Raw genomic sequence first — 23535 nt, 5'->3', positions numbered from 1 at the left:
TCTATGATATACATTCTAGAGCTGAGGTATTATGTTGACTCTTTCTTGTTTGTCATTTTTTTCTTATGAGAAGTACTAGTGCATGCATGAATGGAACTTTCTTTGCTCTATACAATTATTTTTTTTGCTTTGTATATATAGTGGGAGGCCTACAAGGCCTGTAGGCCATGTCAGGCTTTCTTATTTTTGAAAATGGGCCGGGCTTGGCCTACAAATAAAGCCTTTAATAGGCCAGTAGGCCAGATAGGCTAAATTTTTTTTGACGTAGGCTTGGGCCAGGATGGCCAAAGCCCAGCCCAGCCCATTTACACCCCTAGAAACAGTACTATCATTTCATATAAGATAGTTATCTCATTTTAAAAATTGCACCTTTTTTTTTTTTTTTTTTTAATGGTGGACTGGACCCCATTTGGATTCTTTCTATAGCATAAGAGAGCTATTTTCGTGCAACATGAGACTAATATTTCTCGTAGATAAAAAGAACAAAAGAAAAAAATATAATAATAGATATAAAATAAAATGTTCATTTATAGTTTCGTACTTTCATTACCTTACTGGAAATTGGTAATATTATTTTTACAGAAAATGTTAAGTAACTAATAATTAGATTGGATAATGGTCGAGCATTTGACAAATGGGAGGGAAAAAATCCTCGTGTTTGAAATGGTAAAAATAATAAACAAATATAAATTTTAAATTTCTATAGCTTTTTATTGTTTATGTTTAGAAATCATATCAACTAAAGAAAGATTGATTTTTAATAATTTAATTTAGGAAAAAGTTCACCAATGCTCCTATGGTTTACTCCAGAATCATTTATGTCCCTGTGATTTTTTTTCAATTACATATGCCCCTGTGCTTTGTAAAAACTAAGAAACCACAGGAGCATATGTGATAAAAAAACATACCCTTTTACAAACCACATGGGCTGATGGGCATATGTGATAAGAAAAAAATCACAGGGGCATAAGTGATTCTGAAGTAAACCACATGGGCATTGGTGAACTTTTCCCTTTAATTTAAAATAAATAAGCTATTTTAGTCTTATTAATTATTTTATTTTACCATCCGTATAGGTAAAAATGTAGAATAATAAATTTAAATTAAATTATACATAAAATTTTAAATCAAATTAATTTCATTTTTAATGAGTTCCAAACATAATTTGTAAATCATTTCGAAATTTAATCTATAATGAATTCTAAACATATATTTTAATTTCTAAATTTAATGAAATTGATTTAAATAAAATTAAATCAAATTAGTTTTTATTTAGTTGATTCCAAACACAAGTAATATGTTTGTTCAAAATTTAGGACAAAATTGAGGAGCCATTATATGAAATCTATTAAATTATTAGAATCATTGCGAAAATTGAAACTTAAAGGAGTTTCTTTGCAAATATTTCAAAACTGAAGAGCATGCGTCTTAGTATCATTAATAATATATTATTACACGTGGCGGATTATATTTTCAAACTTTTTATTTATAAATTACATTATGTACTTTCGAAAGTACACTAGATTACACTATATATTTCTGGGAGTACATCATGTAATTTACAAAAATTTGTAAACGGATTTTTTCTATTATTACATAAGGAGGACTTTTAATTTTAAATTCTTTTAAAAAAAATACCATTACTAATTTCAATCTTTTGGTAGTTTTATGCTATTTGGATGCTCAAAAACCAGCACAAAGTGAAAGAAAAAAATGGGTATAAAATAATTATAGTTTACTATAATTTCTGACATTTATTTGTTTAGCTTTATGGTGCTTGATAATTGAAGTAGATATATAGGTATATAGTGATGTGGGTATTATGGAGCTTAATGTTGTTAGTTTTAGGTATTTACCTAATTTGGGTTCTATGAGCTCCCCCCCTATTTTTTTTGAACATGTTTTGGTTCTGTGATTATATTTGTTATTAAAATTATTTAAGCTGTTATAAAAAAAAAAAAAAAAAATTTATTTAAGCATCTGTTGAGACTGTTGGTACATGTTTTCTGGTTTTAGATTATGATTGTTCTACTTTTCATTGTTAACATAGACACACTTGTTAAACTATATCTTATCTGAAATTCTGTAAGTTGGATTTGTTAAAAAAAGTTGACGAATTGAACCATCCACAAAATTATCTTTTACTCAATTTCCGACTAGTTTGAAAAGAATACGGATGTATAATTCTTCTGCTATGTGCCGTCAGTTAAATATTAGGATGTTCACCAAAGGCAACATTGAACTAGTCATGGTGTGAAGGTTTAATGGTTTAGAACTACATAACATGTCAAATGTCATATTCAGATACATACATGTCCAATGCATTATCAGATAAGCTACATTATATATGCCATTACACGTTACACCCCGCCACTGAATTAGTGAAGCCCAATCGCAGTCAAGGATTTTCTTGAAGTCGGTGCGAACAAAAGTGGTCGTGTCTCTTAAGGCATGGATAGACTTGAACTAGTTTATACAACAAAAGGGCCAAATCTTCCGCAGTTAGGTTAACTGTTCCCAAATCAAACTCACAAACAAGTTATATTAAATTTACATGCAAGGTATTTGATAGACAATTACATGTCAAAAGTCAACTTCATTCCTACAATCACGAAATAGTAGCTAGTAGCGTCTGCATTCGCTCAAATTCAATGAATGAAACATTAGGTAATTTCCAAAGAAATTAAATTTGCTTTCTTTGCAATTGAGAAAAGTTATCAATTTTCCAAACAAAGCTGGAGGGTCTTGAGTAGTGAAGATACATGGTAGATGGGCTTTAGCTGTCATATATTGGAGATTAATCAATTAATAGATTATTGATTACTCGGCTAATTTGATTTAAGCCGGCGAAGGGCTTCAAAATTCTTCCTATCAAATTTTTAATACAATTGTATACCCAAAACTAGTCACATATTAATTCAACAGAAGTTTACCAAAAAAAAAAACAATTTAACAGAAAAGTCTTTGTTTGCTGACAACTGTAACCCCAGTATGTCTGCCTTGAGCGACCCTGCCTCACATAGCACAGGCCAATAATATGGTCCATCTCAATATCAAGCCCTTCAATTCATAAAATTGAAAACAATGCAGCAACATATGTTGTCTGAGAAGCTAAGATGGAGGCCAAGTCTTACGGGTCTGGTCATTGCACATGCAGTAGAGGCCGGCCAACTTACAATATAATAGGTTTATGGTAGCCTTAAAAAGAACGACACTTTCCAATTTGCTTTACAACTTGTTTCCTTGTCAATACAAAAAAGACTTGAAGTCACTCAAACTTGAAGTAACAGAAAATGATCAATCAATCTAACTAACAAGAATATTGAGTGTTTCTATGACTTATTAATGGTCAAAACGCCATATATAACATGTAACAAATACTCCATCGATCGGCTAAGGACCCGGATAGTAGAATCCTATATAAACACACACAACTTTCACTGCTTCATCTACACCATAGTCCAAGATTCTAAGTTGGAAAAAGCTATGATGGATTTTAAGAATCAAAACGACAAGTCATTGAGCAATATTCTTTCAAGAAAATCCTCCGTGGGATGCTCCTCTCGTATCTCTTACTATCGGAGTGGGGAAGGGGTTCCATTCAAATGGGAAATGCAACCAGGGGTAGCAAAAGAACCACAAAAGGAAGAGCTTCCACCGCTCACTCCCCCGCCAGCACTTCTCAGCCGGGGGCTCCCCAAGCCATGCATTCCGGACCCCAAACCTTCAACCCGGTCAAGGCTGCGGTTTTGGAAGAAAAGGGTAGAACGTGGAAAAAGCAAGAAACCCCAAGATTGTTTTAATGAAGATGCTATTGATTTCGATATATTAGCAAGATTAGATTGTAGCTCTGATTCTGAATCTATGGCATCGCCTCGAGGTTCAAGTTTTTCTTCTTCGTCTTCTATGTCATTCACCAAGAGTCGTCCTTTGTTGCAATCAGCATGCTCAGAGAGTCCTATCAGAGAAGTATATGGAACGCCCTTGACCTTAGGTTGCTTCCCCATGCGTTTTAGCAGAGTTCTCGTTTCAATTGCAAGGCGTTATTGAAATAACATACATGGGACTCAGTTCTATTTTACTTGTACATTAAAATAATACTTGCACGCATTTCTATGCACATTAGCTTACGTTTGCACGTATCATTTAATCACAACTTATCTCATCCCAGCTTATGTGCACCTTGATTCCGACGCTGCCACTTTAACTGATGTGAAAAGGTGTAATTACAACTGATGTGTAACAATCATTATTCTTTGCATTATGCCGTGCATGTAAAAAATTCGCTTACTCTAGTCAAGAATACTCCAGGTATTAGATAAAATGGCTTTCAACCGTTATTTTGATTTACATAAATCCCTATTGCATATTCTAGCTTAGATACGTACTGTGCTAACAGATGGAAACCATAACATCCCACTTACAAATATATGATGCTAAATGTGGACAGCGTTAAATCTAAGAGAAAGGATATTATTTCAAAACTTACGATCTTTTGCCTGGCCGAAGTTGTCCAAGTTGTCCTGTTGTTCATTTACGTAGGAAGTTACAGAAGCATTTAAGTGGATAATCAATTAACCAAAAAAAATTTGTTAAACAGGACTACAGGAGGGTAACATAGAAATTGCTCAAAGTATTATTAAAATTATGAGAAAGTTATTTATGCACTATGTTGGTCACGTGCATGATCCTAGGTCGCTCTCTTTGGCTAGGCTGTCCGCAAAAGATTTGAATCTAGTTCTCGTGATCCCGACCAATCTTAAATGCTATGTAGTTTGAATAGTCATTGTGACATAAATATCTTCTCTTTCTTTTAGAAGCAGTTCCAAGGATACAATAACACTAATTACAACATCATACTATATTACAATGACATTCGACCATACGCGGGCCTGTTACAAGATTAGTAACACAGGCTAAGGCGTGCTGTCCGTGCATGTTAAACTACGGAGCCAACTTAACTGATCATGGCAAGCATCAAACGTGAGTGCCCTCAGCTTTGTTAGTTACATACTGCCTGTAAATCAAGAAATAACAATATCACAACGCAGGTATCATCAATGTGATCGATTGAGAAGCAACAACAAATTTACTGCTAAGTGGGTCGTAATGACAACAGTAATTTTACCTAATTTGATATTACAAGCTGCCAATTACCAGCATGATTATACATTACAAAGATTTCAACTTCGAGATTGAATCTCACAATCATACGTTAATCAACATTTCAAGTCGGGAGAATGACAGTATTCACTATGTACAAGAATCAGCAACGGAGATGACATAAAAGGTTAATGCTAAATGCCATCATGATCACCACCTCCCTTTCTACACCAACACTTGCTACCACTATCAACATCAGAGACACAGACCATGCCAACATCAATACTTTGATCCCTTCTGCTTCCAGTAGAGGATTAATAATTTCCAGTTCTATAATTGCATGATTTGTTATGATAGAAGTTCTTTTCTACTGTCCTTTACAGTTCTATAATTTCCAGTAGTGACAATTTAGCTTCATAATTTCAGGTAAGGGATCAGTTTTATCCTCAAAATCATGTCTCAGAAGGTGCTTAATTGAGTTACTCCCACAAAAGGGAAACCAGTGAGTTTTAAGCACATCAACCCATTTTGAAGATATTTTCATCACAAAATATTAAATTTTTATTACACACGCAGAGACAGAAATGAGAAGAAAGAAATAATCAGCTCAACCTGAAAATGGAGAAAAACTAACACAAATTCCATCAGGTCCTACCATGCCAACCAAATCGTATGAACTTATGAGCTACTGACAAATGCTCTTCGTCCTTGGTAAGTTGCAATCTTACAAACAAAATTGATTAGTCCTATGGCCTCGGTAGACATACCTAAAGTTGAAATTTTTATACAAGACTGAGACCCACTGGAAAATTCTAACTTCCCAGTTGCCTAAGCGAAAACAAAAGACAAAGGATATATAAAATATCAGATGCTATAGGAGACGGTTTTTTACTAATGAATCGATATTCAAAATCATTCCATTCTGATGTCCTCCTAAATGAAAACAACAAAATCTATCTCAATTAGCAATTTACAAAACAGGGACTCATAGATTGGATATTCGTGCAAGGAGAAATTCCACAAGTTTGTTTGAGGCCCTAATCACTTTACAAAGTAAAGTATACCTCACTAAAAATATTTCTCCTAAGCTACTTCTGAACCAACCACAGCAAATCCACATATTCACACTAGAAAAAACCTTCAGGGGGTGTTTGGTAAGAGATTTATTTTGGGATTGATGAGGAAGTGTGAGTGGATATCAAGTATTACCATGTTTGGTATAAGTTTTTCAAAAACTTCCCTAGTAAAATAAGATGCATAGGAAAGGTTAGTTGTGTGGAAAATGGGATGAAAATCACTATTTCAAAGTACCACTTTGCATGTGGTATTTTGTGATGAATGGGGAAGTGAAAAGTTGAACTCCAATCTCTTGACAAAAATGACCTTCCATTGTGTACAGATGTCCGTCTTGTGAACCTCTCTTATTTACAGTTGTAACTCCCTTTTTTACTGTTCCTCTCTTTCACTCTCTATTCATAGCCTATTTTGATGTTTTCTGGTTCTATATATATTCTATACGCACAGATTTCATTTTGAAAGCGTAGAAAAATGCAAATAACGAAAAGGGAAAATTGGTAAACTTCAATACTTTATGCGAAATGGTAATTATCTCAAATACCAGTTTTATAAAAGTTTAAAATGGAAAATTTGACTGGTGGCACCAAATTTGAGAAAAAATTATAAGAGTTATTTTTGTCATTTCAATCTATTTTTCCATCAATATTTTACCTTCAACCAAACATACATTCAGAAAATTTAATCCAATTTTCCTGGTAATATTTTGACCAACCAAACAACTTTTTTTTAATTTTTCTACCAAACTCACTTTCCCACCATATTTCTATTAATTATATTTCCCTAGTAAAAAAAAATTCTCCTCTACCAAACATCCCCTCAGAATCTCAATCACATGAAATTACGTCGATTACTAAATTTACATAACAGAACTCAAACCCAAAACAGTAAACAGGCAAACATATACAAAAATGCATACCTCAGCCGGTGCCGGGATGATAGATTCCCTGTAAAATCAAAAAGGGGGGGAAATTTTCAATTTACTGCATCTACATATAATTAGACAGTTCATAACAAGTCTAAAGTATACTGACGTTACCTTGGCCTCTCGGACTTTGCAAGATGTTTAGACATTATTGATGCCTGCAATAAAACACATTTTCGAATTATTCTCTGACCTAAATTTGAAATGCATTGTCAAAATAACACACAGCAGTTAGATTGAAAAGCATTATTAAGAAAAAGAACTTGGATTTGTTGAAAGAGAGAACTGTTTGAATGGAGATACAGGTTTAGATTGAACCAATAAATAAATAAAAATGAAAATGCATGGGTCCGTAAGTATATTTATTTACCCATGTACTTTCGTATTCAATAGAAGCCACATAGGTTAAAAAAATAATATATGATTTAAACTAATAGTCATACAGGTATTGTTAAAGTCATAGACTTGCTTGCCCAGGAAGACAAGAGCAACACTGCAACATTTAGTCATAACGTAAAATTGAAAAATCAGGTTAGAGTACCTGGACAGGAATTTCAGTCAGCGTAGGATAGATAAAAAAACTCAAGACAGTAGTGCTGCCATTCTTTTCTATTTTTCCTCCATTTCCTGGGTAAGTGCCTACTCTACCTTGCTGATAAAAATTTGCTTTTGCTTCCTAAGAAAAGTACCAATTTCTTGCTTTTCTTTAGCAGCAGTTTTTCTTTTCATATTTCTGCTGTTAATTTAAACCACTTTTGTACTTTGGCCAAACACCATGAAACATGAAAAGAAGAGCTATTCTAACTAAAAAGCAGCTTTTGCAATTTCACATCACAGTCAACAGGCTCTAAATCCCTTTAACCTAACTTGTGATTATAATTGCAAGAGCAGAAAATACTACCTGCTCCTGTATAATGCTCCTTGCTTCAACAAGTTGAGCTTCAAGCTCAAGTTCCCTCTCAGTAGCTTCTGAAGTAACTTCTGCTCCTTTCTGAGCATCTTGCAATTGAACCATGCGCTCCTTCATATTTCAGCTTTCAAGCCATTAGCAACCAAATACGAATGATTTATATGCAAATACTTTGGAGATGAAAACTGGAAAGTGATAATGATATGTTAATACCTTTATGGAAGCCATCTTGGTTCGAAGACTTTCTTCTATTTGATCTCTGGCCATGTGAAAAGGAAGGTCAAAGACATCCTGCAGGTAACAAACTCATCAATTTCATAAGGCAGTTTGACACTAGGAACAAAGTATGAAACATTAATAAGCTTCCATACCGTTCTCCCAACCAATGGAGATTGTGAAGGATCACTTTCAACTCTTTCATTGGCAGCGGGAGATTGCTTTGATAGCCCAGTAGGAGCATTTAAGAAATCACGCATATCCACCTGTAAAGAGTACATTCACAAATGACAAATATCGTAATCTAGGTGAAGGACCTTGCCTTAGATGGAGGGGCATAACAGAATAATGGCCTTTAGATAGATACAAATCAGAAAAATGGATGAAAAACAAGAAACAGATATGCTAGGCCCACCAATCCAACCAAAATGACTACTGAATTAATGTTCTTCATTTCTCCCACTCCCCAATTAGTTACTATGACCTTCCATCAGTTTACATTTTGCATCACTGAAATAATTAATTCCCAGAACATGTCAAAAAATTTATGTTGTTGACTTTATGGCCAAAATCAGTCCCAATGCATGGAAGTTTTAAGAATGACAAAGTTACTGGAATGAAAGTGGCAAACCCATTCATGCACAGGCATGTGCACACACACAAAGATATTCACATGGGGAGAAAGAGAATTAGAGAGAGAGAGACCTTTTAAAAAATTGAAGGCAAGATGAAAGATTAAAAAAGCAGCATACACTGAATGATAACAAAGCAAAAGTTGATGGAAGATCCAAAATCACATTAAGTAGAATACATGAAAAAAGAGCAGAAGAAACACATGTTGCATTCATAAACTTGTGTGCAAGTAGAAATTTCAGCTCATAACAATTAATTATCAGGAACCTACCTGCATCGATCTCAATAAAGCTCTTAAATCAGCATTCTCTGCCATCAGTTCTTGATTTTTTGCCTCATAAGCATCCACCTTTCAATATTATAAAATAAAATGTAAAAGATGAAGATGAATCCAGAATACAAAGAGTTTATGCTGAGTGTGAAAGCTTATCAAGGTGCATACAATCTTTTTATAAAAATCATTGTCAGCTTTCTTCCCATTCCATGTTCCACGTTGCCTCCCTTCCTTCTGTTTACACACATCATAAATAGCAAAGAATCACAAAATTGAAGATCTTCTGAGCAAAATTCAAACTACATGGATAGTTGATACCTGAAGCAAATTCATTATCTCCATGCCTGACCTAGATTCTTTCTTCTTCTCCATCAACACTTGGTTTAGCCTCTCCTGCAATTACAATGTACCAGCCCTTTATTTCCAAATCTCACAACATGTGAACTCATGCAATAATTCATCAGTAAAGTTCCTATCATGTAAGAGCAACAGTCACCTAAATACCGTTCAGATTTGAATTAGAAAAAACAAAAAATACCCTACCTGCAACTTTATATATTCCTTTTCCTTTTTCTTCATCTCATGCATTTGTTGAGTCTTTACTTGCTTTGGCACCAACCACACAGTCAGATTGACAAGAGTCAGAGCTTATCCATTTTGAAGTAGGGGTTGCCGAACAAGACACGGCAAAAAGCAAATTAGATCCAGTTCTAACCTGATTACCGATAACCATTCTCTGAAATTCATCCCTCTCCTGTTGCAGCTTCTCAATTTGGGACTTGAGAGCTGCAGAGTTTTTAGCTTCCTAGATAAGAATTATCACTGGAATTAAACCCCAATTAAAAAATAAAATAAAATATAGCAGCATTACATTGGAAACAAAGGAAATTGTTTTATGATTGCATATTAGACACACACTTTCGATCTTTTCCTTTAAGTAACATAATCATATGCTTTACGTTTACCAAAACCAAACTTTTAAGCATCTTCTCACCGTTCTAGTAATCGTTGCTATCTCCCTGTCTTTAGCTTGTAGCTGTCCATCAAGCCTCTCAACTTTGGCCTCCAATCTTGATATGTCGGATAATAGTCTATCACATCAAAAGTAAAACAAATATCTTAAGCCCAAAATTGATGAACATTAAATTAAGGTTTGTAACGAGCAATTACCGCTGTCTTTGTTCATTAGCAGACTCTCTAAATTCAACGTCACGCTGTCTCTGCTGAAGCAAGAAGTATAGACAATTGCAAGTCCGCGCAATGGAAACCTACCACAATTCAGGAACGACATTATCAAAAACAAACATCATTCATATGTAACTTCTAAACAATGTAAAAGAAACGGAATCGAAGATAAATTCTCACGGGGTCATTTGCGAAGAGATCCAGGGAAGCCGGGAATCCAAATGTGACGAGCGATTGGTTCAAATACTTGGCGCAATGCTCCAAATTCCCCACATCGGCGAAAGCGTACTCACTGAAACAAGAGACGGTAAAGGACAAAAAAGCCTCAACAACACGATAATGCGGTTCGCGTAAGAATGGATCAAAGTGAAAAACGAAAGACAGAATTGAAGATGATAGGGTTAAGTTAACAGACCCGATTGTGAAGGCAGAATGAGAAGATGACTGCAAAGAAAAGAGCAAAGAGAAAAAAAAGAGTTAGAGAAACGGAGAATGAGAGAAAGAAGGAGAAAGTGAATAGGTATTGTTGGAGTTTTACCCTAAGATCCGAGTCTCCTTCAGTGGGAGGCATTGTTAACAGAGAGCTTCTTCTCTGAGTGTGCGGTTTTAGATCTAAAAAATCTGAGCTCCTACGCGGTGCTCAAATTTTGAAAGGGGGGGATATGAATTAATGAAACGGGTGCTCTTGTTGGAGAAAGAGAATTATGTCTTGGAATAATACTCTGCGGTCAGATCTGTATATTCATTTTGTACCCTCCAATTGGAGAGGTGCAGCTAGCTTAGATGCACTTTGCTTTTGAGTGATTAACCACGTGGCGTTTGTTGATTCGTTGTGAAAATACAGGATGAGAATTTTCGGGTACATTTTGTTTGGGATTATGGCGCCAGGCAGGTCCCATTCGCTTCCACGCGTAACTACAAAATCGTTTGACTTAGTCACAGACACACACACTCTGGAATTTGGATTTGGTTTGGGGGTTGGGGATGAAATGGAGTGAAAGCAAACATCCCCCCCTTGAATTAGACGTGCGGTGTTTTGTTTTTCTGGTTGGAATGCAACTCTCATCTCGTAATTAATGTTTATGATACATCTTTCTTCTTGTTATAATGCACTTCTCATCTCGTAATCAATGTTTATGCTACATCTTTCTTGTTACAATGCACTTCTCATCACGTAATCAAATATGTACTGCTTTATTCTGTCCTAAAAACCTTTCTCCTCTAGCTAGGTTTCTTCTTCTTGAGCCTTGAGATTGATTCATCGCTAGAATTTATGTAAGGGTTATATTTATCTCATTTAACATGAGATAATCTATTTTCCTACACACACAAAACAAAGGTGGGTCCCACTTTTATTTTTTCTCTTTCCAATCATTTGTGGGTCCCTCTTATTATTTTGTTTCACTAACATGAGATACCTTATCTACATCTACATAAGAAAAATATTTCCCTTTATGTAAAACAGTAATCTAGACAAAAATATATATAAAATAAATTGTGTTTAGATGCTTACCATGAGAGTCCAAAATTTCCTTATTAGCGCATTAGATCGTAACGGCAGCTGTTATGTTACGGACATTGCTTCGACATAATAAATTCTGGCCTTGATCGGTCAACTTTAGCCTTTACGGAAATATTGACCATTTTAAGACAGTTTTAGTTTATTTATCATATTTCATTGAATAACTAACATATATTGTTTTACATTTTATTATGTGATTATAATTAATTTTTTTTTTTTATTGTTCTGATTTTATCAACTAATGATTAGTTTGTGAACTTTTTTAATGTACTCAATTTCTGGAATTGATTTACAGTTAATTTTGGGAGAAAAAAATAGTATTAAAAAATAGATCATAATAACAATTATTTACAAGCTCAAACTTTTGTAATAAAATGATAACATATACTTAAATAATGAAATTATAAAATAAATTTTACTTAACATTTATTAAAAAATTATCTCCTAAATTTATTTATTTTTTAAAAAAGTATCTGTTAACTTATTTTTATGTAGAATACTAATATCCGAATTCATCATATCAGTATGAAAATCATGCTTGAATATTAAGTGCTATTTCATATGTTCTATTTTAAGTATACTTTTGATGTGACAAGCTTCTAGGAAAAAACTATCTCCGTTCTCCGAAACAATCCATGATTTTATACTAGTGGCATGAAATTAATAAAAAGAAATTCATTGAATGTAATATATATATAGCAGCATGTGATGTGTCCATGAATATGCACGACAACGCGATCTAGGACAAATTGCAATGTAAAATAAGGACAACAAACAAAACATCCTCAAATAAGTGGCATTCATGAATCCTTGCCAAGATAAAGCAACGCTAAGATGCCGATTGCGTACGTTTTGGTTCATAATTATTTACTCTATTATAACTTTTGTCCTATTTTTATATTGAAAATTCAAGTCAATATGTTAAAAAAAAAAAAAAAACAAGCTTTATTTTTTCCGATAGAATTATTCGTGTACCAATTTGATTTTTCGAAGAATTATATTGTTATTTTTGCTTTCTATAAATTTTTACATCAAAATATCTCAAAAATCATTATTTACTACTATTAAATTAATGTTATTTGAATATATATGATGAGTTATTTTGGTGGAAACGATGACTTTTTTTTATTAAGAACCTATTTAATATTACTATTAAGGGTGAAACTGGGTCGGGTCGGCCTACAGGGGCCTATGGCTCGGCCTACGTCAGGCCAGACCTGATCTAGTATATTTCGTAAAATAGGTCGGGCTTGGACTTTGAAAAAGTTTGTTTAATAAAAAGGTCGTAGGCCCACTTTCAGAAAATCTAGCCTATAAGCTTACAGGTCGACCTATATTATACTATTTATTTTAAATAAAATAAAATATAATAAGTATGCCTGGAAGAAAAAATAAAAGATATAAATTTACTCAATTGAAATTATTTATAACTTAATTATATTCGATTACATTTTAATAGAAATATGACTTTATTTCTTATGTAGGAGGAACCAACATCTCATCATTTTAGATTGTGTATGAATATATTAAAAGATTTTTGGGAGAGGTTATACTTACTACAAGCATCATGATGTGTTTGTTGGATTCATGTAGTTATTTTAATTTACATAGTATGGATTTATTTGTTGGATATGATAAAACATATGTTATTTAATTTGAGCATTTTGCTTTTAAAAGTGACTTAAATGCAGATTGTATGAGTTTTGTTGTGATTCATGATTCTGTTTGGACGTTGAAATTATGATTTTTGGTTTAGCAACAGAATTTGAGTACTTTGTAAAGTTGATTCATGGTTATGCTTGGAAGTTAAAAATTAACAGGCTAACGGGTTAGGCCAGGCCATTTGATTTTTTATAAACGGACCAAGCCAGGCTAACAGTTAGACTCATACTAGGATTGGGCCAAACCAAATTGAAATTTTTTGACGTAGGTAATGGGACGTAAATTCGTTCCCATATAAGTTCATTTTGATGGCAAAATACCATCTGTTCCCTCATCTGATGAGCAACTTCAGCAAGAAAATCACTTGTTTTACACATTTGTGACAAAAACACAATGTGGGAACAGATGATGACGTAATCCTTTGAAAACACATTAAAAGGGGAACGGATTGAGAGCATTTATTGCACCTGCACCACTCATTTAATGCTTCTGATCACTTTGCAGGAAACGTGGAAACAAAGTCTTCATAAAGCAGAGGCGGTGCACCAACTAAGCACAAAGAAACGTGCACAGCGGGGAATAAAGAGTTCTCATTGGCTAAGAAGAAAGCAAGACATGGGGGACTGCAAGAAAATAACTAATCATCAACAATAATTGTCCCATCAAGCAAGTTGCAAGCTTCTAAACACTGTTGCCACCGCTCTGTCCCTTCAGTCAAGAAACCAACTCCAAAGGATTTTACAAGACTGCCACTCACTCTTCTGCCTATAAATAGGATGTCCCAAACACAAAGAAATCATTGAATTCCTTAGGAATCAAATTCCTGAAGAAGAGATCACCTATTAGTACTTAGTAGTTTATATTTTTGTATAGTTGTAGCTATAGTTAAGTGACAACACTTCTCCCTTGTTCTGTAACATTCACTTGAGACTCCTCACGAGCATCAACTATCTTCTCCGTTTTATATTTTATTGTAATCTTTCTTGTTTCATTTCAATATAAGTGTTTCTTCTTTCCTTTCCACTCGTTATCTCTGAACTGAATCTCGGGTCTATGGGACTTCAGTTTAGAATAATTATGTTTAAAGTATCAGCGATGGGTTGAAGTATCTGTGGAACGGATAAACTGCAAAACTCTTAAAGAATTATTTTCAAAACTTTTGACTGAAGCTTTTTGTATTTCTCTGGCTAAGTAAGCTATATTCATTGTGTACCAATGGATATTGAACACATACTGAGAAAAGAACTTCCTTAAGGAAGGGATTTCAGACAGCTTAGCCAGTGGGGGAAGGTAGTGTTTTGGCAACGACACTATTGGTCACCTTAGGAATAAGGGGTCACTTCGTCCACTTTAAGGTTCTGTACCAAGTACCTGTTGGAGTCAAGGGAGCCATAGGAATATGGAAACTTGTGAGCCATCTAGTCCATGAGCTGAGGAATCAGAGTTGGCAGTTAAGAAACTGGGACAAAGCCAAAAAGTGCTAAGTCTTGAGCAGAGAAAATAACTATTTAAGAATGGAGCAGTGAATCCGTTCCTTGTGTTAAACTGTTTTTAAAAACCATCCACTTTGTTGTCTCTTGATTATAGTTATAACTGTTTTATTTTTACTTTATTCAATCTTGTATCTATCAAACTCCAATGATACCATAGCTGGTGAGGTTTTGTGCTTAAACACTTATTTTTATTCTTGAGAAACCTCATTGTGATAGCATTCTAGAACTTGCTCTGTTTCTCTGTGATACATGCATTGATTGAAATAATTAAGGCAATTTTATTCTTGTTAGCCATGGCCAGATAGCCCACCTGTTTGATTTTTTCATTGTTAATCCCTTTAAGCCTGAGCTTATTTGTTCATGATTCATGCTGATTGCTTAACCATATTCCTATTGTCTTACCTTTGTTGAGATTGAAATGCTTGACAAGAAAAGAAAATCAATTGAGGTAAGCTCCACTGAAGCTACGTAATATCTCTAAAAAAAAAAATATAACAAGATAAAGAGAAAGTGTATATAGCAATGTGAAAAAGGTGGAAAATAAAAGGGATGGATCCCTGATCTTAAATAATAATGGAGCTTAAATTTGTTTGAGATTTGATTGTTTTGCAAGTGTATATCAATGTTTCAATCTCAACTTACAATTTTAGCTACTTCCCATAAATTCCTACCTCTAAGCCAGACCAAGTTATATCCATGTGAAGTCCTTTTCATCAATTGTACATGTGTTAATGTTCCTCATCTTTAAGAACTTGAGAATATGATCAAGCTTATGGTAGTGCTATTGCTATGGTGGATTGAGTGATTGTTATTCCCCTAAATACTTGAGTGTTGAGTGTTATATGTTATCTTGGTGAGGGGTGTTCAAGTTAGATTCTGACATTTTCATGAGAATAGAAGGCATTGTTAGGAGTTATTTGCATTGATTCAGTCATGCTTAGCATAATGATCTATTGATTGTCTGTGTGATGTTATGCTAGATTGTTGTTTTTGGTTTTTCCATGTTTAAATCTTGTCTGTTGCTAGGGACAACAACGTTTAAATCTGGGAATAATTTGATGTTCCTCTGGCATATGTAGTTTTCCAAGCTAAAAATGATAAGGATTAAGTCATAAAAGAGCAGTTTATATACATGTTTGCTTATTATATTGACTTTTTCATTTCAATACATTTCTCACTTATTTGTTATGTTTATATAGGGAGAAAGAATGAAAATACGAAATTTTAAAAGCTTGGTGGCGCGAGTCCGCGCAGTTACTGGTGCTATGCTGCGCCAGTTTCTCTAGGCCATTTTCCAGAGTTTTGGCGCGATCTTGCACCATAGTGGCGCGATCCCGCGCCAGTTTGCGGGAAAAACCTGACCGGTGTTTTGAAGGGCAATTTTGGAAGAAGCATGGGAAGGGATATAAAAAGGAGGCTGAAAAGACAGAGAGGAGAATTCGACCATCAGAGACGGCGGTGCTTCGGAGAGAGAGTTCTTGAGAGAAAATATTGTTCATCTTTTGTTCTTCCATTTTCTATTCCAGTTTATGTTGGATTTTTGTATGTTAGCCATGACCATGGTTGGTTAGTACTCTTTATTGTAGTTATGGTCACAAACCCTATGTGAACCCTTGTTACAACGGATTGATTTATATTTAATCTTTTATATATTTATATTTATCTCTACTCTGTGCATAATTTCTATCCTCTTTGTTAGAATTGATCAATCTAACAGTTGATGATAGTTTGAGGGTTAGAACTCTAGATAGGAATATTGGGGTTTTGATCTTGAAAGGGAGTAGGATAACAATTTGTATGCGTGCTAGGAATATACGTATATATTATTACAGGTGTTTAATTTATCGTGCTCATTGCTTAATTCCACGAGGAACATTGCAAGGAATTGGGGTTTCAATTGGGGTTAAAGGGTTATCCTTGCAAGAAATTGAGGGTTAGCTATTTAATATTTTTAGATGATAAATTATCTGAGTATTTATTTAGATGAGTATTTTAAATCAATCCAGAGTAAAAAGCGGGGATCATATGGTGAGTGCACTCTAGCTACAATGCTTTCTTATATTTTTTAAAATCAACCTCTGTTTTATTTTTCATAATAAAAATTCAAAAATACGTCTTTACCTTTAGTTCTTATTTTTACTCAAATCCACAACATTTCTCACAACTATTTGAATTTATTTCCGTCTTAAAGGGAACAATTATTTGATATTCGATCACAATCCCTGTGGAAACGATACTCTTCTTATCATTGTATTACTTGTTCGATTGGTATACTTGCCAACACGCATCAGTAACCCAACCATTCTACAACGAGGTACGATGACAAGGTATGATGTTTTGTTCCTTTATCAAGATTTTAGGAATACATGTTCTCGGAATATGCATTAATAATTATATCATCCGCTCAGAAAAAATTGATTTATATTTTTTGACCTTGTAAAAGAGAAATTCTTTGTCTTTACTGACCAATACCATAATTCTTTATTGGGAGTTTTTAACATGAGTGAAATTCATGCCCCTTTTTTATTTACAACTTTTTTTTGTGTGGTTGTATTTATTGATTTTATTTCTTTTGAAAAATGGAGTGTTGTTTTACATTTTCCTTATTTTTAAAAAGATTATTTTGATGTAGAGTTACAGTTGCTATTGGTAATGGAATTGGATTGTTTCTTGGTGTTATTTGTATTTGATTTCACAATAAGAATGAGAATTTTGGCGATTAATCAGTGAAAATTGTTAAAGAGAAAAATTAATGAAGATAAATGTATGTATATGGAGTATGAAAATTTATTGTACATATACATTAACAACTTATTTGTTTTTTTTTTTTTTGTTTTTTTAAATTTTTTAAAATATCTAAACACAAATTAAATGATTTATGTGAATCCCATGTCATTTAAATGATTCATGTGGATCCAATATCAGATAAATGATTTTAGACATTTGTCGATGATTGTTCCATGTTTCTTTTTAATTGTGAAGTTTGTTGTCCCTCTACGCTGATGTTCTTCACATGTTACGACTAAGGGTATAAATGGGCCAAGTTAGGCCAGACTTTGGCTTTGATAGCCTAAGCCTATGTAAAATATTTAGAGTCTATACTAGCCTATTAAAGACTTGATTTATAGGTCTGACCTGACCTATTATAAAAAATTAAAAAACCTAATACGACCTGTAAGGCCTACCAAGTTGCAAATTAAAGTTTATACGCTCAAACCAAATTAAAATATAAAAGATAAAAAAAAAATTATCCACAAAAATCACATGAAATAATTTTTCATTAACATCACATGAAATAATGTTCATAAAGATCACATGAAAATGTTCATAAAAATCACATAAAAATTTCATATATTTATATATACATATAATTTGCACTTTCTTTACTAATTTAATTTTACATTATATTTTAAATTTTAAATAAGGGTTCACTTTTTCTGCAGTTACTGCAGATATCTTATCTGCAGTAAGCCCAATACGACGTCGTTTTGGGGCAGAAATCAAGGTATTTTTGTAATTTTAATTTATTTCAGGGTTATAATAGTCTTTATATTTATAATTTTCTAAGATTTCAATACCAAAACGACGTCGTTTTGGGTATAAATGCAGATAAGTTATCTGCAGTAACTGCAGAAACATTTTTCCCTTTAAATAAATATTTATTATTTGTAAAAAATAAGATGATTCAAACAATCACTTAGTGTTGGTATGAGGGTCTTAAAAAACATAGTGGGTAATAATCAAGAAAAATTAAAGTAATGGCCCATTCACATTGAAGTTGGTAATAATCACAGAAAAATAAATGTAGAACAAAGAACTAGAGCGTACTCAATCATTTCACATTGAAGGTCGCTTGAAGAAAGGGTCGGGTGTGCAAAATAACCAAAAAACTGGACCGAACCATGAATCGAATCGAACCGCCCTTAAAATAACCGATTTTTAAAAACTGGTTCATGAACCGAACCGATTGTTAAAGAACCAGTTCATGAACCGAACCAGTTTTCAGAACCAGTTTAAGAACCGAACCATTTTGAACCGAACCGAACCGTTTTCAAACCCAACCAAATTGATTTTTATAACTTTATTTTTAAATTTTTTATTTTTTTCTTTTCAAAATAGGGTCGACCCGAACCAGTTCCGAACCGTTTCCAATCTAACCGAACCACTTCCGAACCGAACCAGTTTTGAATCGAACCAAACCACTTTCGAACCGAACCATTTAAACCAATTTGGTTTGATTTTTTTAAAAAATTGGTTTGGTTCGACCCATGCACATCCCTAAGAAGGGGCTATATTCTTCTAGTGAAGTGCTTGGGTAATAACCCCAACCCTTCAGTGAATCTCAAGTTTTTCAGAGTTAGTATCTGCCAAGCATCCACACATATATATATATGTATATAATTAAGGATAATGAAAAGGGGATAATTTTATTATTAAAGAAAAAAAGAAAGAAAACCACACCTTTAATATGAACCATTTCTCTAAGAACCTGACAGCAAGTAAAAGGAATCGGGGCTTGTGTTTGGGCAAGTGCCATTACTTGTTCTGATACCCCAAACTCTCATTGGGCTGCTGACTTTGATCCATGTTGGCTTGCATTCAGGATGAACCTGCTTCAAAGCTCGCGGATTCATGTAGAATATAATTGTCCACTTCACCATCTAGAGATGTGTTGCTGAAATCGAAAAAATTTGGGCTCAGTGGTCATTATCAAAACTAGATCCTCCTATTAATTTTCTGGTATTCTCATCTTGAGAAAAGAAACTTTATTTACGAAATTGAAAAGAAAAGATTATAACTTATTTTTACTATTCTAAATAAAAGATTGCAACTTATCTTTATTATTCTACATTCTAACTATATATGCAGTTTAACTAAAACTTGAAAAGCTATAAGTAATAACTAACATAACTGAATTAGTTACAGCTGATCAAGGTATCACGTGAGTAAACTTAACTTTGGGAGCTTTGAGTTACTGCACTATCATTTTCATCAAGACCGTATGCCCTCGGAAGCCTAGTTTTGTTTTCTCGCTGAAAGAAATGAAAAATCCTTTTTCACTAACGGTAAAAATATCATTCTGATATCTTCAAAAATAAAAAAAGGTTATTATCATTATTAGCATCCACTGATTTTTCAACGCCAGTCGGTTCGGAGCTCCACTTAGTTTCACCTAAGCTTCATCCTAGTCATGGATAGACCACCCAAGTTCGGGTCCATAAGCAGTGACAATTGCCCTATGAAAGCTCACTTTCGTTACGGCTCTGGTGGTTTCCCTTAACCAAGCCACTGCCTATGAGTCGCCGGCTCATTCTTCAAAATGCACGCGGTCAGAGCCCCGAGCTGTAGCTCTGGGTTTGAGTGGCATTTCACCCCTAACCACAACTCATCTGTTGATTCTTCAACATCAGTCGGTTCAGACCTCCACTTAGTTTCACCCAAGCTTCATCCTGGTCATAAGGCTCCAATCAGTGGCGGACCCATGAAATATTATTTATGTCTGCATATTTAGGGATGAAGGTTCGGAGACAATGTCTCTGAATTTGTCTTTTAAATAAAATGTTAAATATATAAAAAATAAAAGAATATAAAAAAAAAACTTGAACTTACTACAAAAATAAAGTATCTCATGGGTCATCAACAAAAATTACGGGACTTAATTTAATCCCTTAAGAAAAATTGACTCGTGATCCATCTGAATTTCAAAATAGACCTGTGTTAGTCTTTTTGAGGGATTAATGTAGGTCTTCTTTGAATTTCAGAGGGACCACAATTTCGACTAACCGGATCTATTTTGGAATTAAGAGGGATCAAAAGTCGACTTTTTTTCCTAAGAATTTAAATTGGGCCAAATAATTTTTATTGAGGACTCCAAATATATATTTTTTTTTCCAAAAATTTGTGTGTGCACTTGCACACACTTACAACAATACAGGTCCACGATGGCTCCAATGGAGCCTCTATAAAATTTATAGCAAAAAGAGGTCTTACATTGCTGCAAAATTATCTTCTCATATCACTTTTAATTTTTTTTTATGGTGGGACCCACTTAAACTATGTGTCTGCAAGAAGATTACTTTTCTCCTATAACATTAGAAGTAATCCCCAAAAATTGTACACCTTATGTTATTTGTTCCTCTATTCTTTTAGTAACGAAAGGAATGAAAGTTTGATTTTTGAATTTGAGATAGGTTATTCTATCTATTTTTTTTTTTGTCTATCACTCTCTAACTCCATTAAATTAGAATCATAAAAACATAATGATAAATCAAGATTTTAGTGGTTAGTAATTGAATTTTTAACTATAATAATTTGTAAAAAGCATAAGAAATAGATTTTTTTTTTGGAGAAAAAATAGAAATAGTTTTAAATCTCATTTTGGATGAGCTTTTGAAAAAAAAACACTTATGTCTTGCTTTTTGTTTCCCTGTCTGATATACAATAATAACAACTACCAAGTTAGGATACCAAAAAACAAAAAAAAAAAACTACCAAGTTAAAGTGGGATCCTTTTATGATATACATCTGATATAATGTGGTTCACACAATTTTAAACTTTTTGATAAGATAGTGAATGATATATGCTTCCTAATTAATAAGTACAAAGGGCATTCTTTAATTGTTTAACTCTAATGGTTCTGTTTTCCCATGACGTCTAGCTAATTGCCAAATGATATATGTTTTTCCCTATGCCCTTTTTTACATGGTTTTCAAGTTGTGTTATCAAACCTGCTAAAGTTTAACACGAAACTTTATTAAAAAAAACTCGATGAAGCTTTTTGTTGTGATAGTTAAAGGCATTATTTTCTGCATGTTGAAAGATACACACTGACAATGTACATTGAAAAATAATTAAGGCTACATCCAACTCTTAGTCATTTGGCTGTTTCCAATTTGGTTGAGTTTCTTATCCCCTATTTTTGATTAAATACACTCAAATCTATGGTAGATGTAGAAAATATCAAACTCAAATAAAATATGGATGCAAATTTTCTACAACGATTGCACAGCGTTATTGGATGCAGCAGACACAAGCAAGTGGATCTCAATTGCTTTTTTAAAAAAAAAAAAAAAAAGAAACACCAGAATCCGAAACTATATCCTATTGTTGCTGGAAAAAAAAATTGCAGTGACAGAAGAGCTACAAAATCCATAAAATATTTAGGATTAACAGCTTACTATTTATAATTTCACCTCTCGAAGTTCACTTTCGTACGATTTGAGTCAACGACAATTTACTCAACACGAATAACACATTATTGTTCAAAATATGGATCCCCCAGTATGATTTGAAAATTTAAGGTGATGCTTACGATTATTTTTAAGGGACAGGTTATATTTACAAACTTTTTTGTTTACAAACTCTTACAAACTACACTAAGTACGACCGGTCATACTTTAATCATGCAGTGTACGGCCGGTCGTACTTAGTATAATTTACAAAAAAAAAAGTTTGTAAACGGATCCTATCCCTATTTTTAAATCTGAAACTTAATAGTATATTTCCTTTAAAGAAAAAGGTAGTATTAAGCATGCATCAAAATTTCTCACGATATCAATACTTAGTTGCCTTCTAGTTTCCTTCACAAGGTAGCGGAAGAACTTCTGCTTTTTGCAGCACTTTATGAATTTGAAAAGGATATTGTATTGACAAATCATATTCTGAACTTGAATATTTAGCCTGTTGGCAGTGCATTCCAGTCCAGCACTATTGATCTTTTGAATGTGAAGAATGTGGGCAACAAGGATTAAACTCCTAGCCTAACGTAAGAGGCTTGATACAATATACAAAGTACAGCGATATAAAATAACAAAATGAATACTGAAATACAAATGGAAGGCAAGCTGCTATTAGCAGTTATTTCAGCATTTTCCATTGACAGTGGTGTTCTTCAAGCAATGGTTATTGGCTAGCCAAATCATATAATCAATTGGAAAGGTAATTCAACATGCACGCCATTAACGTTTCATTTCAAGATGAGGCCTAATTTCATTCTATAATAATAAACAATCGATGATATAACTGTTTTTTCTTTTGCTTTTGCTCATCAGCCTTCAATAACATCAATATTAATATTTGTTCCAGCAACTGATATATTGCTTTCGAAGTGAATAAATTAATATAAACAGCAGTATTTCCTATTCTTGCTAGATATCATAATTTAAGCTGAAATTACATACCTGTCAAAAAAGTGAGGTATGTTTCACACAGTCAAAGTTAATAGTATGCTTTCTTAAATTCACAAATATTTTGTTAAGCTAATATTGCAAACAAATTGATAATTTATTTATAGATTGTAGCAACTAGCAGCATAGGGGGAGGAAAAGTGAAACACAGAAAGCAAGAAAAATAATAATATGAATCTTTATTTAAAAAGTAAAACTTAAATGTGCATAGCACCATTAGAATTTATGATTGTAAGTTTGTAACCTCACCAAAAGGGAAGTTTCGAACAGGTGAAGACAGTTTGAATTCTGCTTTCCTTGACTTACCAGCCTTTCTTGGCTTGGTGAACAACAATGGTTTCACTTTCACTA

The 23535-nt window shown here is 33.4% G+C and overlaps 2 protein-coding genes across 2 annotated transcripts; one reads left to right on the top strand and one right to left on the bottom strand.

Annotated features, from left to right (window-relative positions):
* Window positions 1-3489: 3489 nt before the first annotated feature.
* Window positions 3490-4050, top strand: LOC133305435 (uncharacterized). The gene has a single exon (XM_061505657.1). It carries the CDS (start codon window positions 3490-3492, stop codon window positions 4048-4050), a length of 561 nt encoding a protein of 186 aa, XP_061361641.1.
* Window positions 4051-4687: 637 nt separating this feature from the next.
* Window positions 4688-10975, bottom strand: LOC133305461 (uncharacterized). The gene is made up of 16 exons (XM_061505690.1): window positions 10859-10975; window positions 10736-10764; window positions 10501-10612; window positions 10306-10403; window positions 10130-10226; window positions 9851-9940; window positions 9679-9741; window positions 9454-9528; window positions 9304-9369; window positions 9133-9210; window positions 8384-8494; window positions 8226-8303; window positions 8004-8123; window positions 7217-7260; window positions 7097-7124; window positions 4688-5017 (listed from the first exon to the last, which is right to left on the bottom strand). Exons 1-16 carry the CDS (start codon window positions 10889-10891, stop codon window positions 5003-5005), a joined length of 1137 nt encoding a protein of 378 aa, XP_061361674.1. The 5' UTR covers window positions 10892-10975; the 3' UTR covers window positions 4688-5002.
* Between the last annotated feature and the right edge of the window lie 12560 nt (window positions 10976-23535).

This window comes from Gastrolobium bilobum, unplaced genomic scaffold (assembly GCF_033153095.1).
Source record: "Gastrolobium bilobum isolate Gb01-03AN ecotype WA unplaced genomic scaffold, APGP_CSIRO_Gbil_v1 utg1221, whole genome shotgun sequence".
Lineage (NCBI taxonomy): Eukaryota > Viridiplantae > Streptophyta > Magnoliopsida > Fabales > Fabaceae > Gastrolobium > Gastrolobium bilobum.
Note: the sequence above shows the minus strand (reverse complement) of the source record. Positions and strands in the feature narration are given on the sequence as shown.